This window comes from Marmota marmota, unplaced genomic scaffold (assembly GCF_001458135.2).
Source record: "Marmota marmota marmota unplaced genomic scaffold, marMar, whole genome shotgun sequence".
NCBI lineage: Eukaryota > Metazoa > Chordata > Mammalia > Rodentia > Sciuridae > Marmota > Marmota marmota.
In genome coordinates this window covers 12,087,443-12,114,955 of record NW_026000101.1, presented here as the reverse complement: position 1 = coordinate 12,114,955, position 27,513 = coordinate 12,087,443, and the positions used below count along the sequence as shown (strand labels likewise).

The window sequence follows — 27,513 nt, the reverse complement described above, 5'->3', positions numbered from 1 at the left end:
ACTAGATGCTTATTTAATCTTTCTTTAGTAAGAGAGCCCTTTAACTATGTATTGGTTACTAAGAGATGTACACATTTTTTAGCATTCAGTATCAACTTAGAGGTCTCTTACTTGTGTCCTATATCCTAATTTCAAGTTAGAAAGAAAGAAAATTTACACACCAGTAAAATTTGCACACCAGTACTAAACAGAATTAAGAACTCAGTGATGGGTTAGCTTCACAGTATTATGGGTTTTTTATTTGTACAAACATACTAAAGTCATTTGCCCTACCTATTGTTCTAGATAAGATTTTGTTTGGCCACTAAAACTAGTGATGCAGTACTAAGGGGAAGGAAGGGGAGGGATTTGAAGTTACTACACTGAAAAATCATCCTCCTTATACCAAGACCCTTCTAATTATTTTTTAAAGATTTTAGGCAATTTCAATTTTATGACAAAGCCTCTGTCAAGATTGTTTCTTTAGGGCTGAGGTTGTGGCTCAGTGGTAGAGCGCTTGCTTAGCATGCATGAGGCACTGGGTTCAATTCTTAGCACCACATATAAATAAGTAAATAAAATAAAGTCCATCAAAATCTAATAAAAATATTTTTTAAAAAATATTGTTTCTTTATGGGCTAGAATCGTAGCTCAGTGGTAGAACATTTGCCTCACGTTTGTGAGGCCCTGGGTTCAATCCTCAGCACCACATATAAATAAATAAAATAAAGATATTGTGTTCATCTACAACAAAAAAAAATATTAAAAAAAAAAGATTGTTTCTTTATGAAAGCCTCATAGCAGATCTTAAGTTTTTGTAGGGATATAAAGCAGACCCATAGGACATTGAGGTTATAAATGATCTGAACATTTAATTTTTTTATCAGATTCCCTTTACTATACAGTCTGCCACTTTATTTCTAACTTTGCTTTTAGTTTAACTTTTTCATGTATCTTAATAAAGTATGGGCAAGGATACTCGCATACTTTGACCAAAAGCATGTTTCTGATATGCACTGTGATTGGAGTTCAGGCATAAATTCTTCTCAGATTCATTAATTCCTGGGTTCTTTCTCCTATGGGGATTTTTCTGTGTATCAAAGATGCCTTCCATAATGGAATATTACTTGGCCATAAAAAAGAGTGAAATTATAGCATTTGCCAGTAAGTGGATGGGACTGAAGAATATCATGCCAAGTAAAATAAGCCAGTCCCAAAAAACCAAAAGTCAAATGTTCTGTCTGATATGTGGATGCTAACTTACAACAAAGGAAGATGGGGAAGGGAAGAATAGAAGCCTATTGGATTAGACAAAGGGGAATGAAGGGAAGGGAGGAGGGAAGGAATTAGGAAAGACAGTAGAATAAATCAGACATAACTTTCCTATCTTTATATTTGAATACATGATTGAGGTAATTCCACATCATGTACAATCACAAAAATAAGATTAATTAGCATAAATTATACTCCACTTATGTATAATATGCCAAAATACATTTTACTGTCATGTATATCCAAAAAAGAACAAATAAAAAGAAAAAAAGATGCCTTCCTTACATTTCTATGAAGGTGAGTTTCTCTCCATCATCCCTCTATAAGGCTGTTTTTCCCTCCCCATTAAAAGATGTCTTACCAATAGTAACATATGGACATTGTTTGGAATCTGATTCATATAAATGAACTATTTTTTTAAAAGTCATCATAAAAAGTGACTATCTAGATATTTGATGGTATTATAGAACTTCTATTAGTATTTTTTAGGTATGACAATTGGGCATTGTGGTACACCAGTTATTAAACTATTATCTCTCAGCTTCAAGGACAACTTAGCTGAATGTTTAATTTTTTCCCACATCTCTGTTACTATGCAGCTTTCCACTTTATCACTAGCCTTGCTTTTAGTTGAAGGTTATCCTTTTATCTTCCTTTTGCAGTGCTGGGCCTGAGGCTCTGCAAATCAGATTTCTGCTTTGCCAGTGAGTGCCCTGTTAGCATGTACACATAGCAGGAGGTAGAGGGAGACTGGAAGGTTTGAAGAGAAACAAAGGATTACATCATCCTGTTTGCTTCCTGGTCTTGGTTTGTTTTCTGCTCTGGTCAGCATCACTCTGTAATGGTTCTTCAATGCAGCATCATTGTTTGTTTCATTGACAACAATTAATTTCACTCTGCATTTTTTCCAGCATGCACAATGCCAGTATCAAGAGCACCCTTCTTAGGGATGCCCAGACCAGCACAGCAGAGCCCCTCCTCACAGGTCTGAGTTTCTGCTCTGCAGGGCTCTTCTAAGCTTTTAGATTTTAATAATTTTATTCTCTTCTTTTTTGTTTCCCTAGTTGCAAGATTAATAGCTACTTCCTACATTTTTTCTCCTTTTGCCTGTTAATTTCTTTAATACATAACTAACAATTTTTTTTATACTGAATTATCTCTGCTAAAATATCTGGTGAGGTTTCTGTCTTCTGACTAGACCTTGACTGATACACTGATGTTTTAAAAAAGAACCCTTGTCCTCCAGAGATAATAAAATATTTACCAATGAGAGGAAATGATTTTGGAATTTTAAAAGCCAGGAAGGGTTGGTGGTTAGATGAAACAGGATTAGCCATGTATTGATAACTGTTGATTGAATCTGAGTGATGGCTATATTGAGTTCACTGAACTATTATTTAATTTTGAATATGTTTGAAGTTTTCCATGAATATAAAGTTAAGTTTTAAAACAATTTAAAGTCCTCATGTAAAATCACAGCACTTTTTTCAAAGAGGAAGTAATAATAGTCTAACTTTTTAAAGTAAATACAAATAAAATGGAAAATTTTATTTAATATGTCATTAATTCTATTTTTTGCTTAATTGAAATTTTGTCTTTTTAAAAATTTTACATATGGGTATTATTTATCTATAGAATATCTATTTCATACTTGATGCCACATCACAAGATTGTAACATTGAAAAATTAAATATTGAGGCAGGGGTTGTGGCTCAGCGGTAGAGCACTCACTTCACATGTGCAAGACCCTGAGTTCGATCCTCAGCACCACATAAAAATAAATAAGTGAAATAAAGGTATCATGTCCAACTAAAAAAACTAAATATTTAAAAAAATTAAATATTACGTTAAAATTAAACCTAGCCCAGGGGTTCCTAAACCTGCTCTTCAGAAGAGCAGATTTCTGTAGAGGTAGCTGAAATGCTGCTGGGGAGTAGACAGTCAGGTGGGTAACTTGCCACCCCTGATTCAAGCTGAACCACTCAACTTCTGGTTCATGTGTGGAGTGTTTTATAAAACTCATTTGGTGGTGAGATGGTTCTTCTGCTCTTAAAATGTGAAAAATACAATGAATTAGACATTATTACCCTATGTACATACATAATTACACAACCGGGCTGATTCTACATTATGTATAACCAGAAGAAGGAGAAGTTATACTCCATTTATTTTTGATGCATCAAAATGCATTCTACTGTCATGTATAACTAATTAGAACAAATAAAATTAACAATAATTTTTTTAAAAATGTGAAACATCCCTGAACTATCACAGATATTATGCCATGCTTTCATCTGCCTCATAACATTCTCACCAGTGGTCTCTCAGCCTCTGGTTGACCAGCTTCCGCACAGCACACCTACAACTTCCATGGTAACCTGACTCTGTTAGAATGGTCTTTCTCATACTGAGCCCAGTTTAACAACTGACTGATCCCTTTGTGCTCTTCACGCATGATAGGCCTTCAGATAACTGAAGTCACTCTTTTCTATCTGAATTTCATCTAGATCAAACTAACATGCAGCCATTTAGGTCATTAGTTCCCAAACTCAGGAATGTGTAAGACTTACTAGAGGTATTTGTTTAAAAGCAGATACCATGCTATTTGGACAGAGATCCTATTTCAAATCCTATGATTCCACCTCCAAAACATATTCTAATTCTTTCTCTGTTTTTCTCCATCTCCCTTTCTACCATCCTCATTCAAGTCTCCATCATTTTTTGCTCAGTCTACTACAAAATAACTGGCTCCCTGCCTGTATTTTAATCTGCTATAATGCATTCTTCTTATAACAGTGAGATGAGCCATTTAGAGCATAATTTGGATATAATCACCCCCCTTACTTCAAGCTCTTTGGTGTCTCCCGAAAGTCTGATATGTACGACCATTTACAATCTGGTCTTTTCTACCTTTCTCATTTATCTCACTCTCACTTACTGTGCTACAGCTACTCTTGCCTTCCTTCAACACACAAAATCATTCCTATCCTGTACCAACTGTTCCCTTTGCCCAAAATATTCTCTCTTTTTATGTTTCAGGTCTCAATTTAAATGTCAGCTCTTCTGCAAGGACTTCCTAACTATCAGTCAAAAGTAGTCTTCCAAGCTGGGCACAATGGTACACGCCTATAATCCCAGAGACTCAGGAGGCTGAGGCAGGAGGATCACAAGTTCAAACTTTTGATCAGCAACTTAGCAAGGCCCTATGCAACTTAGTGATACCCTGTCTCAAAATAAAAAATAAAAATAAAAAGGCCTGGGGATGTGGCTTGGTGGTTAAGTGCCAGTGGGTTTAATCCCCAATACCTCCCCACACACACACACACACACAGTCTCCCAGTCACTCTCTATATAAAAAAATACCTTTTATTACATACATTTCTTATTCTGTTCATCACTGTATAACAATTTATTGATAGGATTTTAAAGTGTTTTATATTTGCTTTGCTTTGCTCCTCTTCTAGACTATAACTTTGTCTATTTTATTCCCAGCATTCCAGTAGTACCCAGACCGAAAGTCCACACTTTTTTTATATTTTTATTTATAGGTGGACACAATGTCTTTATTTTATATTTATGTGGTTCTGAGGATCGAACCCAGTGCCTCACGCATGCTAGGCAAGCATTCTACCTCTGAGCCACAATCCCAGCCCAAAAGTCCACACTTTTACAGGCATCCCAGGTTTGCTTGTGGATCACTCTGTATGAAATAGACATTATTCTAAGCACTATAGAGCCATCATACTTAAAAAGAACTTCCACAAGCCTCTAAACTGTGAGTATGGCTAATTCAAACCTAGAGTGACTGTCTAAGTCAAACACTACGGTTGAGTAACACAGGAAGGGATCAGCATTAGCATACCATTAAACACAGGTAGTCAGAATTACTCTTTAAAACCCCTTAAAAGGCACCAGAGAGGAGAGCACATTTCACCTCTCAGTTTTTTCTCCATTGTTCAAAAGGATTGATGTTGCTTAAATTGAACCCTGAGAAAGTCGCTGGCTTGCATTTGGATCCATGTAGTATGAAAAATGTACAGTGTAACAAGATGTGTGTGCTTTCAGAGCACAGACCAACCAAAGGAGTGGCACATGTAGCCAGCTGAAGGAACAGGAGATTGACATGGTCTAGTTATGGACATGTCACGTGGCCCCTTATGGAACTGTGGTTGATGGGCAGAATTGCCTGTGCTATTTAAATCTTTTCTCCTTGTCATTTTTTGTTCTCTTGCTCGCTAAAAGAGGAAAGATTAAATAAACTAGTAACTGAGAAGAGGGTGCCATTTTCAGACCAACAGGATGGAAAGGAAGAAAACAATGAGTTAAGAAAGGTAGAAGAAGTGTGTGGGGTGGGGAGAGGTATGACTAATACAAATGAATAGGAAGGAAATGAGAAACCTACAAAAGTGAAAAATAAACTAGAGAATCTTTACAATTTGGATTGCATTTAGCCAAAAACAATGGGGAAATCAGAAGAGGAAAAGATTCATAGTTAGACTAATAAAAAGGTAAAGTTGTTAAAGAGTTTGTCACTTTCTTTTACTTCCTTTTTAGCTTTACATGCCGCTGCCCTTTCTGGCCACGTTAGCACTGTGAAGTTATTATTGGAAAATGATGCTCAAGTAGATGCTACTGATGTCATGAAACATACTCCACTTTTCCGAGCCTGTGAGATGGGACACAAAGACGTGATTCAGACACTTATTAAAGGTTAGTTAATCAAGTAGTCTTATTAAATCACTCACAAAAGGTAGAAGTTCTTGCATGCTTGGTTGGAAATAAAGCTTTACACAGCAAAGAGCCACCCAGGTAAAAAGGTGAAGGGAAGAACAGCCAAATTGGTATCAGGAAACTCCAGTTCTGCTCCCAGCTCCACCTGTTGACAGTTGTTTGGTTTTGGAAAAGTCACTTCACCTGCCTAGTCTTCAGTTTCCTTTGATGTAAAAGGGAGTGATTCCTACCCTGACCAATTTACAGGCTGGTTGTAAAACTCTGAAGTAGACTTAGGCATGTGGAAGCATTTCAATGAGAGTAAAGTGTTGATGGGACTGTTGTTTTTTAACTTCTATTCTTTTTGATAAATGCTATCTCCATTACACATTTCAGTATGTTTTTGCTTTCCCAGGTGGAGCAAGGGTAGATCTAGTTGACCAAGATGGACATTCTCTTCTACATTGGGCAGCACTGGGAGGAAATGCTGATGTTTGCCAGATTCTAATAGAAAATAAGATCAATCCGAATGTGCAAGATTATGCAGGACGAACCCCTTTGCAGTGTGCTGCATATGGGGGATATATCAACTGCATGGCTGTGCTCATGGAAAATAATGCAGACCCTAACATTCAAGACAAAGAGGTAGAACTCCTTGGTCTTTTCTATATTGTTTGCTACAAAGTGTTTATAATGTTTCTTCTTTGTTGTAAACTTAAATAAAACAAATTACCAAAGAAGAGATCACCTACAAATCCATACAATTATGATTTTTATTTATCCATGTTCTCAACCAGTCTTTATATCTAACATAGTCATTAAATAGACTGGGAGTCATTCTATAGCTTCTATAAAAGATATATATGTCATATTTATGTATGTATATGTATATAAATATATGACTATGACCCATATTTTGTTCACTTAAAATGATCATCAGTATTTTATCATTTGATACATAATCTTTTTCATGATCATGAATTCTTAAGATTCCAAAATTCTAAGAGCTTTAAATATAATAGATGGTTCTATCCTCACAACAACCCTATAAAGTACTTGCTATTATTACTCCCATTTTACATATAAGGAAATTGAAACTCATGTATTTTCAATCATGACCCTAAAATGACAACCTTTGGGAATGGGTGAGTCAGGATTCAAGTTATGCCTTTAACCCAAATTTTATAATTAAATAAATAACCTCCTGTTGCTTGACACTTTTCCATTATTGTAGATGATATTGCAGGAATCATCTTTGTGCATTTAATTTTTCCTTTTGAGTTATTCTCCTAAAATAATTCCCCTTAAGTGAGAATATTGAATCAAAGCAAAAAATAGTGCACATATATATATATATGTAAATTATGTACATATATGTAAATGTGTGTGTGTGTGTATTTTACCGGGCGGGGGGCGGGTGGAGGCAGGGTACTGGGGATCGAACCCAGATGCACTTTAGCACTGAACTACATCCCCAGCCCTTTTTATTTTTATTTTGAGGCAGGGTCTTGATAAGTTGCTGAGGCTGACCTCGAACTTGCAATCCGTGTGCCTCAGTCTCCCACGTTGCTAGGATTACAGGTGTGTACCACTGCACCTGACAACAAATGATATATAAATGTGCTTCAGCCATAATACATCATAAGGCCAACCTAATATTTGAAAGGCATTGGTCAATCTATACTCCACCCAGCTGTGTAGTAATATATTAGTTTTTCTCATTTTAGCTGGTATTAACTTTTTTGGGGGGAAAGGTACTAGTTTATTTTAACTCTTTTAAAATATTAGCATAAACTATGTTTTCCAAGTCAGAAAACAGATTCTCTACTAACTCATTAAGCAAGTTTTTAATCAAGATTGTTACTATTTGTAAAAATATCATAATGAAAAACATGTAAAATATAGACCTTGTCTTTATATTCTTAGGAATGCATGTTTTATAATTTGTCATACCTTTTATATTTTACCAAGTTGCCTATTTCTCCTATAAGTAGCATACAAATTTCCTTTCCAGTTCCATTAATTTCTATATGTAGTTTGGATTATGTACATAAATAATCTTACTGCCTGTAAATAATATCATTTTTCTTTATTTCCAAACTTTTCATTTCTTTGTTTTATTTTGTTGAACTAGCTAGAATTTTCAATACAATGTTGAATAGAATTGGTGACAGTTGGCATACTTAACTCATAATTGCTTCTCAAAGATCAAGCTTTCAATATTTCACCATTGAATGAAATTATATTTCTAGTTGCTAAGAGTTTTTAAATACCATAGTTTTTGTCAAGTAAAATTTATGCATCTATCAACAAAAGTCATATTATTTTTCTCCTCTTTTTTGTGAATATGGTGAATTATATTGATTGCCTTTGTGAGATGTTAAACCACTCTTACCTTTCTAGAGTAAGCCCCACTTATAATGTATTATGCACTTTTATATATAAAGATGTATTATGTTTGTTAATATTTTAAGATTTTTGCATCTATATTCATGGAAAGTTTGGCCTATAATTTTCCTTTCTTATGTTGTGTTTGTAAGATTTTGGTAACAAGTTAACAATGACCTTATAAAAAGAGTCAAGATATAGTCCCTCTTTTATTCTCATAACAAATTATATAAGAGTGATGTTACTTCTTCCTTAACTATTTGGAAAAATTTATTATTGAAGTCTTCTGGTTTGGGGGTTTCTTTGTACAAAGATTGTTAATTTAGTTCCATTAATAAGTTTTCTAATCAGTTTTTCTAATCAGTTTAATTTTCTTTCAGTTTAGTAAGAGATAATTTATTAGAAATATGTCAAATGTATTTGCATAAAGTTGGCTATATCTGCACTTATCATTTTTATGTCTGTAAGACCTGTAGTGACTTCCTCATCTTAATTTTATATATTGGTAACATGTATTTTCTCTCTTTTTTAACTTTTTATGTGGCTTATTCTGATCTTCAAAGGACTTACTTCAGCCTTTATTGACTTTATACATTTTGAAGTTGCTTACTATTTTGATAATTGTTTACTCTCATCTTTATTATTTCCTGCCATCCACTTTCCTCAGGTTTGATGCACTATTCTTTTTTCCCCTTAGATTCTTTTGATAAAAGATTAAATCATTAGGCTGATGTTGTGGCTCAGAGATAGAGTACTCGCCTAGCATGCTTGAGGCACTGGGTTTGATTTTCAGCACACATAAAGCAAAATAAAGACATGTGTCCACCTATAACTAAAAAATAAATACTTTTTAAAAAAAGATTAAATCATAAANATATATATATATATATATATATATATATATATATATATATAATGATTCTCCTAAGCTCTGCATTAGCTTTATCTTACAAGTTGGATTAAGTTGTGTACCTTCACTGTCATTTAGGTAAAATATTTTCTACTTTCTAATTTGATTTATTCTTTGAACTGTAGATTACTTAGAACTATATTGTTTAATTTCCAGGCACTTAGGCATTTTTTCTCTCTCTTTCTCTCTTTTTTTAATCGATTGGATTAGTTTCCTATGCTCTTGTGACAAATTAATCACAAATTAAAAAAACATAAATTTATTATCTTACTGTTTGGGATATCAGGAGTCAAAATTAGTCTCACTAGACTAAAACTTAAGATTCAGCAGGGCTGTATTTCTTTTGGAGGCTCTAGGGGAGAATTCTTTTTCTTAATTTTCCCAGTTTCCAGAGGCTGTTCACTTACCATGGGTCATGACCCCATTCTGCCATCTTCAGAGCCAACAACGGCTAGTTGGGACTTTATTACACTGTATCACTCTGACACTCTCCTGCCCCCTCTTTCCCTTAGAGGGATCCTCATGAATACGTGAGGCCTACCCAGATAATCCAGGATAATCTCCTCACCTCAGAATCAGATTATTAGTAACCTTAATTCCCTGCTTTCCACATAACATAACAGGGTTCCAGGAATTAGGATATGGACATTTTGCAGGAGAGCACATTATTCTTTATAGTCTTTCTTTATGGTCCAGTATATGACTGATTTTGATAAAATTCTGTGTACTCTTGAAAAGAATGCTAATTCTGTCATTTTTAAATGCAGGGTCACTTAGAACAGATCTTTAAATTGTGTTATTTGTGTCTTCTGTGTTTTTAGTGCTCTTTTGTCTTTTTTTCCTATCAACTGTTATTTTAAAAACACTAAAATCTCCCACTGTGATAATAGATTTGACTATGTCCCCTTTAATTTTGTGAGATTTTTTTCCCTAGATATTTAGAAACTCTGTTATTGGATGTAAAAAATTAGGGTTGGGACTTTTTCTCTTTATATCCATTAACACTGTGAAATATCCTGCAATGCTTCATGGCTTTATCTTTCATGACATTGAAGATTTTTAAGTATACAGGCCACCAGGTCAGTTATAATGGCGCATGCATCTGTTCCCAGCTACTCCAAAGGCTGAAGCAAAAGGATCACAATTTCAAGGCAAGCCTCAGCAACTTAGCAAGATCCTGTCTCAAAATTAAAAAAATAAAAAGGACTGGGAATATAACTCAAAAGTGCTGTAGGGTTGTAAGCCACAGTACTGGGGTGGGGAGAGGTGGATACAGGATGTTTATTTTGTTGAATTTGACTAAGTTTGAGTTTGTCTTATGGTTCTTCATAATTAGATGCAGGTTTTACATTTTTGGTTGGAATATTATATAAGGGATATTGAATCCTTCTCAGATATCACCTCCAATGGTATATGGTACACTTTCACATAGTGTTAGTTATGATCCCTTGGTTAAGAGCTGACGGTTTTCTCCACTGTGTACATAATAGTATCCTTTTTTATAATTGAAAAGTTTAAGGGGAGGATTATTTATATTTTTAATTAGCATAAATAGTCACATGTCCAAAAATATTTACTCCATGTACACTTGATTTTGTTCATGCTTATAGGGAAGAACAGCTTTGCACTGGTCCTGTAACAATGGATACCTTGATGCCATTAAATTATTACTAGACTTTGCTGCTTTCCCTAATCAGATGGAAAACAATGAAGAGAGGTAAGCTGTGGATAAGAAAAAAAATGAGAGAGTATGCTCTTGCTCATCCCACATCCTTTCTGCCAGATTAAAAAAAAAAAATCTCAAGTTTAGATATCTCAAGTTCAAAACTAAGTAGAATCATAAGGAAACACTACACTAAGAAATACTGAACCAGAAAAAGGAGTAAAAGTTCCATGCAATATTTATTTAGAATCATAGAGTATCATAGGTATTCAGGACTTTAGATATGATATTACCTAAGACAGGTTCACATTTTGCAAATGAGGAGACTTAGAGCTCCTTCTGGCTGGTGGCTAGCATGAGGTCAGTGAAATCCTGACTGACCAAGACCAAGAATTCAGTGAGGCTAGTGGAATATGTTACATATTCAAGATGTTTCTCTTGATGGAGACACATTATCAGTTAGTAGACAAAAAGGTGCCATCACTAGCATGAAAACATGAAGAGCTGGGTGTGGTGGTACACACTCGTAATCCCAGCAGCTCAGGAGGCAGAGGAAGAAGAATCATATGAGTTCAAAGCCAGCCTCAGAACTTAGCGAGGTCCTAAGCAACTTGAAGGGCTGGGGATGTGGCTCAGTGGTTAAATGCCCCTGGATTCAATCCCTAGTACCAAAAAAAAAAAAAAGGAAAGGAAAAAGAAAAAAGAAAAAAAACATATGGAGAAACTCAAATGAAAGGTCAGCATCTATTCTAGATACAACTTTCTTGAATAACATAAGGTTCTCAGAGTTATGCTGTGATTGTTATCCAGGGACCCAAACCCATGAAAAGAACAAGACACAATATGAAGTCTAAGCAAGAGAGACTCTTGGTAGTCTCAGGGGAATTCTAGTAATTTGCAGGTAACCACTCAGTTTGTGACCAGACCTCCATAGCAGAGGCCCCCTTTGGCCCGAGTCAACACATTAGTTGTCACTGTTCATGGCTGCTCTAACTAGAATGGCCCCATCTGTTAGCCACCACCAGTTCTTGCTTGCTGTTAGCAGGTGGAAAGCCTTCTAGAAAAGGAAGGGCTTCTTTAAATCAACTATCTCAGCGGAGGCACATTTCTCCTTTCTTGAATCAACCCCTTTGCACCTATTTCAGAGCCTTTCCTCAGAGAACTGAAGATGTCTCCCATTGAAGTTCTAAAACAAACAGAAAGGAAAAATGAGGAATCTAAGAGTTAGTGAGGATTTGTGTTTATGAAGAACTTATTCTTACAATATACACTGTCTAGATGCTATTTTTTAAAGAAATAATGGAAAATATATGTTTTTTTTAATTCATTTCCTATTTATATACTAAACTTTGAATTTCAAACCTAAGTCACTGCATGAGTTAAAGTGCTTACTGCCCCTTGGAATAAACATACGTTAATTGCAGACTAGAAAACCAAAGGAAAAATCCTCCTAACTATACTTGCCAATCTGTAAATAAAAAGAGACAGTGGCCGTATCCCAGTCTCATTTAATGTTTCATTAGTAATGCACCTTGATGTACAAGTGTCAGAAGTTGGCACTGCCTTTTATATTTATTGACATTCTGGTTTAGGCATTCCACTGATCCCATCAGACCATTCCCGTATGGCAGGTCCAATTGTGTCTTATCTCTTGTCTTTATCTACATTGTTTCTTGGCTGGTTACCATCAATGTGGTACTAATTTTTACTTCTCATGCATTGACACTAACCAGTTGATGTACATTGTATAGACATAATTTTTACCAACTTCTGCTGGCTTTCAGTCAATAAGTACCTGACAGTCACAATATAACATTGATGGGAATATTCACAGTACTTGAATGGTTCTAAATTGAACTAGGGATGAAGATGAAAATGATAGGAGTTCCAAGATTTGCTTTGAAACACTTCAACAAAATGAAAAAGAAGAGGTTGGAAGAAGCAAACATAACAAAAAGTCATTCTGATTGTTAATTTGCGGTATTGAGTACACAGAGGATTATTATGCTATTCTATTTTTTGTGCTTGAGATTTCTCATAATAAAATTATCTTTTCATAATAAAAATATTTAATATGTAGTTTTCAATCCAGAAGCAGCCCAAGAAACCTAGTTCTTTTCTCCTCCTTCCCCCGCCCTTTTATAAATGAAGAAATAGAAGCTCAGAGAAGTTAGGAGAATTCCCAGGGTCACAAAAGTCCCCTGAGTCCCACTCCAACATTCTTTAGGGGGATTATGCTGCACATTATTTCTTTTTGTCATATTCCTAAGTAAAGACATGGTTTGAGCCTTATGTTTCTTAACCAGAGTTTGGTAATCCTGCTTATATTCCACATGAAGAACACTACATATTAATAATTACAGAAAATTCTCAAGCTTATTAAATACATATGTTGTTTACACATTGATTTTAGGAGGAGTTTTGTTCTTTGGGAGACATTCAATAATTGATAGAGGTGTTTTGGAAGGATTACTGAACTGGGAATTGTTCAGTAATCTTAATTCTAGTCTGCATTCTGTAGAAGGTGATTACATAATCCTCAGCAAGTTGATTAACCATGCTAGGTCTGTTTATTCATTTATAAAATGAAAGTGTTGAACTTAATGACCTCTTAAAGTGAATTTAGTTTTACTATCATGTGGTTCAATTACTCTATGCTAATTTTTTCCATAAAAAAGAATTTTAGAATATATAATAAAAATTTTAAGAATTCTTCTGAATTTATAAAATGCCATCTATTTATAAATAATGTTTGAAAGTTTATGTAGGCACCTCAACCTATGGCCTTCTGGTCCCTGAACAGGAGTACATATTGAGCCTTCCTAAAATGAGAGCTCCTTAATTTTAGCATTCAGGGTTTCAGTAAGAAATTCTGAACTTACAAATTTCCTTGCTGAAGCGATCAAACTACCCTTATTCTGAAAACCTATTCCTTTTATGTCTTACTGTGACTGTGAGGTAAGTTTTTAAGAGAGTTTTTTTTTCCTGTAATCATTGAATAATTATCCAAGTCGAATCGCATCCCTATAATCATCATTTTTTTCCACCTCACAAACCAGCTGATGATTTCCTCCTAACACTTTTGATTGCAGTCTACAGTCATAGTCATCCAGAGAGCACTCAGCATCAGTGGCAGTCATTATAGAAGTTTGGATCCTGTGGAAGTGATATTTATGATGAGCATCTATAGTATCACAAACCATACTGCAGTGTAGGGCCTGCGATCCTAACAGTAGTAGCTAATATTTATTATTCCCAGACCTTCTTCCTTTATGTCAGGCACAGTGCAATCCTCTTTATGTTCATGGTTTCATTTTCTCCATATTAACTTGTTTAATATATGAAAAAAAGCTGGGGCTTAGAAACATCAAGTAAGTTGTTTAAGAAATGACATTCATCACTACCATCATTGAGAGATTATTCTTTTACTTCAATCTTTGTACTTTTATTCACTGTTTGAATTTTTAACATATCATTTATATAAAGTAATCATTTTCTTTAAAACAGGAAGTCTTAATGTTTTTTGCCCTGCAAACTTTTGTTATTTTTTTTAATATTTTTTTTAGTTGTAGATGGACACATTACCTTTTATTTATTTATTTATTTGTATATGGTGCTGAGGATTGAACCCAGTGCCTCATACTTGCAAGGCAAGTGCTCTGTCATTGAGCCACAGTCCTAGCCCTAAAATTTTGTTCATTTTATGTAATCAGATTTAACACTCTTTTATGATTTCTGATTTTCATATCTTTTTTTTAAGAAAGGATTTCCCACATTAGTATTTTTTTGTTTTGCATTAAAGTGCTGAGGATTGAACCCAGAGCCTCTGGCATACTTACATAAGCCCTCTACCGCTGATCTACACTCCAGACCCCACTTGAGTATTTTTTAAATTTCCATGGTACCTTCTAGTACCTTTGTTTTATTTTGTTTGTTTGTTTTGATTTTTAGATCTTTGCTCCATCCCTAATTTACTTTGGTGTAAGACATGATATTAGAATCTCTTTTTTCCCTGATGACTACCTGGTTGTAGCAACCCTATTTATATAATACTTTAATTTTTTCCACAATGATTTAAAGGGCCATCTTTATCATATATTAAATCTCTCCATTTGGAGGTATATTTTTCATTTCATAAGCATTAAATATCAGTAACCATGGGCTCAAATTTATGAATCTCACAGAATATAATTAGCAGCATTTTACCAGATAGGAGTGGGAGTTATTATCTGGTACATGAGAAAGAAGGAACATGATCCTGTGTTCTCAATAGTCACCAGTTTGTGAACCAATGAGTCAAACTCAGGAATTGGCATGGTCAGTAGCACAAAGCATCTTACCCACAGCCATATTCAACCTTGTTTTATATCCCTCAGAAGAAAAAGGAATAGCCTTTGAGTAGAGATGGTTGACTTTGCCCAGAGAATATTCTGCATCTTAGAATGATTCATTTTGCTGCATGAGAATATTGTCTGTTTACCAGTACCTTGAATTCATTTTGTTAACAAACAAAAAACAACTCTTCCTCCTGCATCAGGTACACACCTCTTGATTATGCTTTGCTTGGTGAGCGCCATGAAGTAATCCAGTTCCTTTTGGAGCATGGGGCCCTGTCCATTGCAGCCATACAAGATATTGCCGCCTTCAAAATCCAAGCTGTCTACAAAGGATACAAGGTCAGAAAAGCTTTTCGAGACCGGAAGAATCTCCTTATGAAGCATGAGCAGCTGAGAAAAGATGCTGCAGCTAAGTAAGTGTGAGCATGGAGATTTTGTTCTCACAGCTCAGAATCAGGGTGGAAGGAGGTGGGGGCGGTATTAGGAGAGTAAGTCAGGAGAGAATTTGATTTTCTTGTGGTCCCTGTACCCATGTCATCTTCCCTCTCTGTTCACCATTCTCTCGTCACCAGACTAAGACTGCAATGAAAGATGAGGGCCTAACCTCCATTTGGTGGCTATTCCATATAGATTTGTTCCTGGTGTTCTAACCCAGGAACAAACCATTGTCACCAGCACCCATGGCAGGGAGTTAGGGGTGGGATTGCTACCTAGTATAAACTACAAATAAATAAGCTGTCTTCTTGGCCTTCCTGCCTTTATGAAAGAAACTTACACCAGTATCTGACCTGCTTTTACTAAATTAAACTAAGTCTTGTTTTGATTTGATTAATGCAACTACCTTGTAAAAAACTGACTCTCCTCACCCATTCTTTAACGAATCTGTACTAAACACAGTTGTTATTCTATATTTATGGGGGATTGATTTAAGGACTCCCTGTTGATACCAAAATTTACGGATGCTCAAAACTTTTATATAAAATGGCCTCGCATTTGCATTTGACCTATACACATCCTTCTCATACTTTAAATCATCTTCAGATTACTTTTGATATCTAATACAATGTAAATAAATAGTTGTTATACTATATTGTTTAAGGAATAATGACAAGACAAAAAATAAAGAAGGAATAATGACAAGAAAAAAGCCTATATATGCTCACCACAGATGCAATTTTTCTCTAGATGTTTTTGATCTGTGGTTTGTTGAATGCACAAATGCAGAACTTGTGAATATGGAGAGCCAATTGTAAACTGCTTTACTCAAGAAATATTGATGAACTTCTTACTATACATACACCATCCTTGGCTAGATCCTAGGGAGAAATGGTAACTAAAAACAAAGACCTTACTTCAAAGACTTAACATTTTTTGGAAAATGATACAAATGTATGAAATAGCCATTTGTGTCTATTACACATTGTGATTATATCACATAAATGACTGTAGATTCTGCTTGGGTTTGCCTTTTCTTTTTATACTTAGGTTAGGTAGGAATATTTTAAATATCATCAGCATATTGCATTAGCAAACACAGATATCAAAGCCTCTTAAAATGAAGATGACCAGCAGTTTCTTTCTTTCTTTCTTTTTCTTTTTCTTTTTTTGTACTAGGGATTGATTGAACCCAAGAGTGATCTCCCTCCAAGCTACATCCCCAGCCCCCAGCACCTCCCCACCCCATTTTTAAATTTCAAAACAGAATCTTGCTAAGTTGCTCTGACAGACCTTGAATTTGCAATCCTCCCTGAGCCTACTGAGTATCTGGATTTCAGGTGTGTACCACTGCACCTGGCTCAAAAGGCAGATTCTTGGAAGCTAACTTCTGATTGTATCTTGAATGTTTCCAAATCTCCTGTCCTTCAACTCCTGAATTCTTCCATATTTCACCCAAAGGGGGAAGTATAATAAACAACCATTAAAAATATTAATAAATAGCCATTAAAAATAATAAGATGAAATCATTTTAGTGAGAGGTTAAATAATACTGGAATACTAACAATAATGTCAGCTTAGTAGAAAAAATTGATGGAAAGACATAATTTTCTGTGACTTTGAGGTTACAGAAGTAGATGGCATCCTAGGAAATCACATCTTGTACTCTTCATTAGGCTCTTGTCTCTTCACCTACCTGGGAATCCAATATTAAAGTCTCCACACAGTCGTCTTTGTCTTAGCCTTCTTATAAAAATTCTCTGTACACAAGTGACAACCACAAGTAGGTAACACATGTGACCAGTTGTCTTGAGTTGCAAGCATACACTCTCTACAAGGGATGGAATGTTTTACAGTGGTCCTCTTTATTCGTGAGCAGTGCATTCCGAGATCCCTAGTAGATGCCTAAAACCTTGGGTAGCACCAAACCCTGGTAGGCAGTTCCCAAGTTACAATATTTGGACTCACAATTTTTTGACCATAAGATGATAATGCAAAAGAAATAATGCACTCAATAGAAACTATACTTCAAATTTTGAACTTTGATCTTTTCCCAGACTGGTGGTGTGCAGTATGATATGCTCTCATAATGCAGGGCAGCAGCAGTGAGCCCCAGTCCCAGTAAGCCCCTCAATTCCATGGGGAGTTGACTGATGGCTGAGCTAGGATGATCCAGAGTAGGCTAGGAGTATTCAATACATTTTCAACTTACCATATTTTAACCTTACCATGGGGTTTTCTAGAGTGTAACTCCATCATAATCAAGGAACATCTATGTACACTATGTTTTTTCATTATATATATATATATATATATATATATATATATATATACACACACACACACACCCATGTTAAAGTTTAATTTATAAATTGGCTTAGTAAAAGATTAAAACCAATAATGATAAAATAAAACAATTACAACAATGTGCCATAATGAAAATTAGGTGAATGTTATCTCTTTCTTGCTCAAAATATTTTAATGTACTTCATCTTTCCCATTAAAGTCTCTCTCTAGCTTCTCTTTGGCAACTCACATTGCCAGCATTACTACCCTTGCACTTTGAGACCATTATTAATAATGTTTGCTTTGATAATAGCACTGTGATACTGCAACAGTTAATCTGGTAACTAAGATATCCATTAAGTGAGTAATGGGCATATATAGTGGGATTATGTTGGACAAAGGGATAATTTATGTCCTGATCAGAATAGAAAGGATAGTAGGAGATTTCATCATGCTATAAACAAACTTACTGTTTGTTTCCAGAATTTTTGATTTAATATTTTGGCTCAAGGCTCACAGTGGGTAACTAAAACTGTGGAAAGCAAAATTGCAGATAAGGTGAATAAAATACTATATTGACTCCTACAGATGTTCCCATAAACTCCAGCTTAATGTATGAGAATCTGTTTTCAGAATTCAGTTATACTTACCTAAGTATACTAAAGCAGAGTGGCTGAGTTTCTATGTCCCTGAAGGAATGTGTATTAAAACAAACACATTCCACTTCATTATTGGGAAGAGGATGCCCTGGTGTCCTGCTTTCTCCCAAACTCCCTTTCTAGCAGGATAAAAAGGGTTTGGTAGAGTGGGAAGACACCTGGATTCAAATCCAGCCTCTGATATTTACTTGTGTTGATTCAAACACAGCATTTCTCTGTAGGCCTCTATCTCTTCATTTGTGAAACATGACATGTTAGACCAGTTGGTTTCTAGGCGCTCTCCAGTTCTATAGAAACTCCCAGGTCTGCATCATTAGTGATTTGCAGCCTCTTCTTCCTCTCCTTGGCCTGTAGAGGTCATGTGCCTGGAACTGAGCTCAGATGTGCATATTTTTGAGTCAGTTTAGAAGTGGAAACCAAGAACCACCCTGTGAACGGGTCTCCTGTATAGAGGAGGAGACTTAAAATATTGGCCTGCTTAAATAGCAATAGTGGTTTTAATTTTTTTTTTTATTTTCCTAACATGAACTTGTTGGACCCCCTGACTTCCTGTCTAGGGGTTTTGAAACAACAAGGAGATTTAAGAAACTAGTCCAAACTCCCTTTTAGTTATTATTCCAGTTAATTACTGGAAGATTGGGGGTTTTTGGCTGTTTTTTGTTTGTTTTGTTTTGTTTTTCCATTCCAAGAATTGAATTCAGGGATTATTTTAGTCAGCTGTCATGTTACTGTGACCAAAAGAACAATTTTAGAGGAGGAAAAGTTTATTTGGGAACTCACAGTTTCAGAGGTGGAGTGATGGGTTATGAGAACCTTAACCCAATCAGTGAATTAATCCCCTGATAGGAATTAGCTGAGTGGCAACTGAAAGTGGGTAGGGTATGGCTGGAGGAGTAGGTCATTAGGGGTGTGCTTTTGGGGTGGGGTATGTATTTTGTCCCTTGAATGGAGTCTCTTTCTGCTTCCTGGTGCCATGTCTTGAGCTGCTTTCCTCCACCTCTCTCTTCTGCCATGATGTTCTGCCTCGCCTCAGGAATGGAGTTGGCCATCTATAGACAGATCTCTAAAACTACAAGTCCCTAAGTAAAATTTTCCTTCTAAAATTGTTCTTATAAGGTCTTCTCCTCACAGCAGCAAAAAAACTAACTAAAAAGGGCCTCGCATATGTTAGACAAGTGCTCAACTACTGAACTATGTCCCCAAACCTAACATTGCTTTTTAAAAGCCCTTTTTAAATGGGAGCTGTGTTTACTTGTTATAATATTTTTAAATTGACAAAATGAAAAAACTGCAATCTTTTGTACTCACTCTTTCCTGATTACAGTTTTTCCTTTGTTGGGTATTGTTATTAGAGATCAACAAGTTTCTTAAGAGTTCAGCCATCACTCCCACAGTCATCGTAGTATAGATCCCTAAATGAAATATTTCAATAGAAGAGACTCACTGATTTAACTTGTTTTAATTTTATTTTTCAAGAATTATTCCTTAAAATCTGAGTCAATGTTTAGTTTTGTTTTCGATTTTGCTTTAAGAAACAAAAATCAGAATGTTGCAGCTGCAGCATCGACTAAGGTGGGCCAGACACATCATGTTACCTCGATGTACCTTTCCCATTTAATCATGCTAGGATTGCAGAAATCACCCTCCTTCAAGTGAAGATATGAAAGGAACTTATTAAACTTGAAGTAAAGTGGTCCCTAATTTATGATAGAGAAATTGGAAGAGAGAAAAGTCATAGTCATATTTACTAAGGCAGGTATTTTAGAAACTCCTATTTAAGAAATATCTATAATCCATTTAAAAGCACTTTATAACTCACAGTGCACTACCTAGGTTGTTGCCAAAATGAACATTACTGTAATTTACCTGCCAAAGTGCAGAGTGGAGTGCACTCTTAAAATAGACCATGTTTATGTTGATCATCCTTCTTCCTTGAAGCTTCATTTTTGCCAGGTTCTTATTTCTCTCTCTCATCTCAGATCTCCTCTCTCTGACTCCTCTCACATCTTTTAAGTATGCCATCACCACACTAAGGTCAGACCTGGAGGTTACTCTTTAGACCTCTGCTCATGCTGTACTGTTTTCCATTGAAAATGTATCCACTCTAAAAATGCAGTTTAGAGCCAAGTGCAGTGGCATGTGCTCAGGAGGCTGGCGCAGGAGGATCAGAGGTTCCACGCCAGTCTGAGCAACACACAAGACCCTGTCTGAAAATTTTTTTAAATTAATTCATGTCTGTAGATAATCCCTTAATCTGTCTCATATCCTGACCTCTGGAACTCTGATCTCACATCATCAGTTGCCTCCTGGGCACTTCCACTTTGCCATTCTTGGTCACTTGTCAACACATCAGATCATTCAGTGTTCCTATGTCCAATAGTCACTATCACTTCAAACTCACTGTGAGAAACCTACAATAACCTGTCTTTCTTCTGACCTTCTTATTTCCTTGCTAGTGCTTCTACCACTGATTCTGTTTATTCCTCCTTTCAAATGTTCTTTTAGGTCCATTTGGTTTTATTCTTCTGTCTTACAACTCTACATACTCTCAAACACCAGCCATGATGCTATGTAAGGCCCTCCAACATTTTACTTCCATTTATATCTCCAAGTCTCATTTCTCTCCATTTACCAATACCTTTCCACGCTCTCATACTTGAGATTTTGGTCATCCTGAACTTTCTTCAGTTGCTCTGTGTCAAGTGACAAGGAATCTGCACTTCTCAAAACACCTCATTTTGTTAGTGGAGTGTTCTATCTGTAAATTCTTCCTACCTTTCATCTTGAAGCCAAAGAGAAATGTCTAAGTTGTTTTCCATAAACTAACATTCAGGTAGCTAAAGAAAATGTTTATAATACTCCAACTCCTACCTCAAGAATTCCTTTGACTTTATAATTGATCCTTTTGCAGCCTGCTTCCCTGAACATCTCCAGTTTGTCAACACCACTCTTTAGGGTTGACCCACGTGTCTGATTCCTGTGCTCAGAAAGCCATCTGATCCACAGGGAATTATTTCCATGGTTCTACTTCATGCCACCCTACTTCAGATCCTCACTTTTCAGTAAAATAAATAAGAGCTTTCTTATCTGGAATGGGCTCAGGGCTCCATGAATGCCCTTAAGACTATATCCAGTATTTTGTATATCAGGAGCATATATTCATTTTGGTGGTGAGGATTTATACTTGTTGGGTTTTTTTTTAATCTCAGTTTCAAAGGATGTCCACAAGTCACAAAAAAGATAAAAGCCACTGGACTAAATGATCTTTGAGGTCCCTTCCAGCACTAACATTCTATGAGTCAGAGGTCCTGAGACACACACCATTTTCTTATTCCCTTGGGAGGAAGTTAAAGACCAAATATTACTATGTCTGATATTCATTGACAATGAAGAGAGCGACTCTGACAGACCCTTAGATGCCATGCAACAGCAACTGAAAAGGTTACAGCTAAACCTTTTCTGTCTCATGAGGTCATCAGCTTCCTCTCACTGGAAATGTTCCAGCAGGACATGAATTATCATCTCTACAGGATGTTATATAAGAAATTTTTTACATTACATGAACAACTGGTCTCCGAGATCTCTTCTGAGTCGAAGCTTCAATGAGAGCCAAGTGGCAAGTCTTTGCTCGTGCTCTTCCCTCTGCCTGGAATAGCCTTCTCTCATTTCATTCCTCCCCCATTTTGACATCCTTAATTTAGAGCCTTTTCTCTCTCAGTTTGATTAGCAACTTTCTCCCACATCTTCCTAGAGCTCTGTGAAGATACCTCTATTTTAGCACTCATCACACCTCGATCTCTATCTGCAGAAGTGTAGGGATCTGGTTTCCCCACTTCATAGTCACTTCCTTAGAGCAGGGACTGTTTGTTGTAAGTCTGGATCTCCAGTGCTTTGGAGTATTTGGTAGATAGTAAGAATTCAATAAGTAAATGTTCAGTAACTGCCTCTATAATGGGTCTAAGACCTGACATAAGTCATTCATCACACTAGGCCTTAATTCCCCCATCTGTCAAGTAGAAGGACTGGACTGGACACTCTCTTTTTGTTTGAATACTGTGAATCTCTATAAGTATACCACTTATTAGCCCTACCTAGGGCAGCAAACACACTTAGTCACCCATATCCTCACAAAATACTCTAGCATTTATACATTTGTGTATTTGGATTTCCAAGTCCCTGCATACTTATCATGAGCAAATTACCATTTGACAGGTTTATGACAGGAACTGTCCTTAGAGGCTCATGCCTATAATATACTTGAACACAAACCATGATTTTCTGAACCTCTTAGACAAAAGCAGCTTACAAGTCTTACCCCTGCTGGATTCAGACAATATTGAGAAGAGCAAGTATTCAATACTGACAATTGAGATTGTTATTTGTGCTATCTGAAAGGTTTTCTTTAATGCTAAACATGTCATCAATTTTTTAAAAGATACATTTAGTAGATTCATGAACACAAGGCCTAATTATATATCTTGATGATTATATTATTTCTCCTAATTCTGCTTATTTAGTTCTCTAAAATGGAAAATCCCTCCCCTGTAAACCTCCTCCTCCAAAGAAGCCTCTGGAAGGCACAGCCCATTGTTTTCTGGATATCCTCATTACTCTAAAAAGCCACATCCTTTTTTTTTTTTTTTTTTTTTTTTCTAATGTGGCTGCTTTTGTCAGAGGCCCAGAAAGTGCTGCAGTAAAAGTTTTTGCCCAGGAACCAACTTCTTGGAATTAAGAAAGAAAAGCTGTTTGATTTCCTAAAAGAAACGACTGCTCATATAGCAGAGTATTACTTTTCACCTTAGAGCCTCCCTCGATATCATTGAGATCCATGTAGACACCAACCTGGACAGCAGACAATCCATCTGTCGAAGGGCCAACATCATTCTCTCAAGGCAGCTCTACTCCTTGTGCTGTGTGAAGAGCACTGCTCCCTCTTCCTGCCAGGAGGGAGCTGTCTGGTCAGTTGGCAGCACCCCAGCCACCCTGGGCTTCCACCTTCTCCAGACAGATCACATTTAGTGGCCCCTGCTGGCATCCATATGGATCCCAGGCACTGATGATGACAGGCTGTCCAGTTAGCATGGTGACCACAGTGCAGCACTCTCAATGTCAGCAGCTGTCCAAGATCTAACAAAACCAGGGTTAAATAAAAACATCGGAGCTGTACAGGAGTTAGCCAGGCCCATCTGGCCGAGTTCTCTGCAGTGAGACTCTCCAGAAGACTATCAGATAAATAGGCCTGGACCCCAGGTCAGGGGCTTCTCCATACAGGAAGAAAGACCTTCAGAAGGGGAATTAACAAATTGAAAAAGTTTAACCAGATGTCTATCACCTGGGTCTTCCCAGTCCCTTGAGATCTGAACAGACTTTGCTTCAAATTCCACAAACTGGAGAAGTCTAGATTCTATACCTGCTTGGGAGTTCTTGCTTCCATGACTGGTGTCTTGGCTCTGTAGCTTGTCAGGTTACTCATAGGAAAGCACGGCTGAACATGGTAGACCTTACAAAAAGTCAGTGTCACTGGGGAGATTCACATTTCTTATCCCTCACTGTACAGTTAATAGTTCATATTAGACCCTCCTGTTCTCTAAAGCCTCACTGCTCAAGGCATGGTCAGAGGACCAGAAACATCTGTCCCCTGGGTGCATGTGGGAAATGTAGAATATTGAGTCCTTCCCCAGTGTCTACATCAAAATGTTAACAAGATCCCAGGTGATTCAGTCCATTAGAATGTGGGGAGCAAAGACCCAAGGTCACCCCACCATGGGAGGCTTCCTCCTCTGCCCTGGCCCTGCCTCTGCAGTTCTCTCATATTCTCCTCCCCACACCTTCCTGGTCCTCTGTTCTTTCCACTCCTCCCTCCCTGTCAGGAGCTACCAACATTTGTCTCATGAAGAACAGCCCTTTTCTCTAGCGCTTCAGAGCTGGTCACCACCTAGGCCCTAAAAGTTTTCCCTTCTACCAGCCGTCAGTCTTATCCCCAGGCTTATTAGTGTATTTGTCTCAACAGGGTCACCTAAGAGGGGCTCTGATACCAGCCAGCTATAAGGATAAAACAACTCTCCGTCTCATTTTTTAAAATCCCAAATTTTGTAAAGACAGCTGCCCCCAAACAAACCTCTAAATCGAAACAGGATTCTGAGCTATCATACAGGTGCTGGACCTAGCAAAATGGGGTCCCTAACAGGAGAGTGTTTCATTCCAGAACTACCGGCAGAAGCAAAACTAGAAAACTTCCCAGCCCAGAGTTTTCTACCATACCCCAATCATTCCACACTAAATGGAACCTTCAAGAGGCAATCGTCGTCTCTCCCTGAGCTGTAACTGTGACTCAGCTGGGAAGCAGATATATATTGAGTGCCAGCAATGTGTCAAAAGCACTAATCAAAGATCTAAAGCAGCAAAACCAAGCAGGTTTTTCCATGCTACCTGTCTGACCAAACTCCTCCTTCAGCTGAAATCCTCTCTGCCTCATAGATTTCCAAATATCTTTGAGAACTTCTTGATTCCTCCAGATAAAATGTATCACCACCTCTTCTGTGCAGGCACACTGCTATAACATTTCTTTCATAACAGGTTAGGTCTCTGATTTCTTGGCTGGAAATTCTGGATAGAATGTTCTTCTAGGGAGAACTTCAACTTTTTAATCCTTGTTCTGTATCTTCAGTTCCCAGTAGAGACAAGACTCATAAAATAACTATGTTTATTTCTTGCTATCTTTCCTTTGACCATTCCTACAAATTAGTGACATTGGTCAAACAAATCCTGCCCTTAGCTCAACCCTTTTGTCCTAAAACTCTATCCCTTTCTGGAATCCCTTTGCCTCACCCTGCCCAGCCCTCTTCTAGTTGTTGCTACTTAAGGGTTGCAGCTTAACCATCAGCTACTTGCCTATGTCTTTTGAAAATTAACACAACTTCTGGGCCTCATCTGCAAAGGGAGTGGGTTTCAGTCCTTAGCTAGATCTCAGTAGTAGTACTTCATACTTAGGTGGGTTTTTATCAGTTGGGAGATGCTTTGCAAGTGAATTTTTTCATATATTCATTAAGATTTGTTAAGGGTCTTTTTTCAGTAAGTAGAACAGATTTGAGGCTATCCCTGTCATTCAGATGCATTCTGCTATGCTTTCTGGAACAGGAGGAAAAGGGGTAGAGTTTCAGGTAGCTCCAAGATACCTCCCCCCCCCCTCTCTCTCACACACACACACACACACACACACATACACACACACACACACACACACACACGCATGCACGCACGCCTGTGAGACACACATACCCTTGGTGATGTGTTGTCTCACACAGTAAAATAGCCTGATCATCTGTCTTCTGTCTCAACAGTGCAAAATTAATCTGCAAGATTTCTTTTGGACTGTGTCACCCTTTGAGTTATGAGGTCTGGTGTAGTCACCCTCTGAGTTATAAAAAGAGAGGGGTTTTATTGTAGGTGAAGACTGCTCCTGGAAAATGTGAATTTCCAAACCTATGCTGTGAGAGCTCCTCTTAAAATTTCAGTCCCATGTAGGGACCACTCAGCAAATGATAGTCTTTTAAACTTTTCTTCTTCCTCTTTGACTTTTCTTCCAGAAAGCGGGAGGAAGAAAACAAGCGAAAAGAGGCAGAACAACAGAAAGGACACCTGAGCCCAGATTCCTGCAGACCACAAGCTCTTCCCTGTCTACCCAGCCCCATTCTGCAGAATGAGACCAGCGGGAAGAGCAGGGCACCCAGCAAACAGCCTCCTGCAAGCCACATAGCCCAAGGACCTGAGCTCAGAGACAGTGGAGGGTCTCCAGGTGGGACTCCGGGCAAAGCCTCTCAGAAGGAGCCGCATGTTTCCTCAGACCTTCAGGAAACAGACTCCAGAAAGCCATATGGTACGTGTGTAGACTGTTATCTAATACCAACCCATGGATCATGGGCTCTTTTGATTGGCATATTTAAACCATTTACATTTATTATAATTTTTAGCACTTAAGTCTGCCATTTTGTGGTTTGTTTTTCTGTTTGTTTCCTATGGTTCTCAGTCCTCTGTTTCTCTTTTCTTCCCTCCCTGTGGGTTTCTAGAACATTTTTTAGGATTCCATTTTATTTGGTTTATAATGTTGTTGAGTGTTTTCCTTTTCCACAGTTCTCATAGTGGTGACTCTGTGTATTACAAGGTACATATGTGACTTGTACCTCAACATTTTCCTCTGAGCAAAATGGGGAAATCTCACTTCCATTTAGGTACCTTTACTTTTCCCACTTTTAAGTATCATTGCTTGGGGATCTGATGATATCATACTTGTTATGTCAATCATAAAGTCCAGAGGAAACTAGGCACAAGCTTACAAGAATTCTCCTCCAGTGGAGTCCCACATGGTACACTTAACTCCTTCAGCAATAAACTGTAACCAGATTTTTGTCTACCCTGTCAGCCCAGCCCTCAGAATGAGCCCAGCAGGCAAAGGGGCCTCCTAGCAATAGTCTCCTGCCAGCCATACAGCCCAGACCCTGGACCAGGAGACAGCAGAGGGTCTTCAGAAAAGTTCATCTGAACCTAGAACTCCAGGATTTTAAGCACATTGAGCCACTCATAAGTTAGAGCATGGTGGGAAACCTCCATAAATCTAACTGCAAATGCCAACATAGTGAAAAGGGCAAATAATGTTTTAGTGTTACTGTGAAAATAGTTTTCGCCTTGTGGCAAAAACTATTGTCTCTGGGATCTCATGATTACTTAATTTAGGGTTTGGACAAGTCATTCTTTTTATGGCTAAGTAATATACCATTGTGTATATATACTATACTTTCTTTATCCATTCACCTGTTGAAGGTCACCTAGGTTAGTTCCATAGCTTAGCTATTGGGTTTTTTTTTTTTTTTTTTTTTT

At 37.1% G+C, this 27,513-nt stretch overlaps 1 protein-coding gene across 5 annotated transcripts in view; it reads left to right on the top strand.

The window, feature by feature from the left end:
* The window catches only part of Invs (inversin), a 157,277-nt gene that overhangs the window by 96,900 nt on the left and 32,864 nt on the right, over positions 1 to 27,513 (top strand). For all 5 annotated transcript variants that reach the window (XR_007340681.1, XM_048783301.1, XM_015492253.2 and 2 more), the window contains 5 exons: positions 5,806 to 5,961; positions 6,377 to 6,606; positions 10,870 to 10,976; positions 15,460 to 15,672; positions 26,226 to 26,515. Coding sequence is in view for 4 of the 5 variants with exons in the window: in XM_048783301.1 (XP_048639258.1) it covers positions 5,806 to 5,961; positions 6,377 to 6,606; positions 10,870 to 10,976; positions 15,460 to 15,672; positions 26,226 to 26,515 (996 nt within the window). In the remaining variant the exon portion in view is untranslated. The remainder of the gene's footprint in view (positions 1 to 5,805; positions 5,962 to 6,376; positions 6,607 to 10,869; positions 10,977 to 15,459; positions 15,673 to 26,225; positions 26,516 to 27,513) is intronic.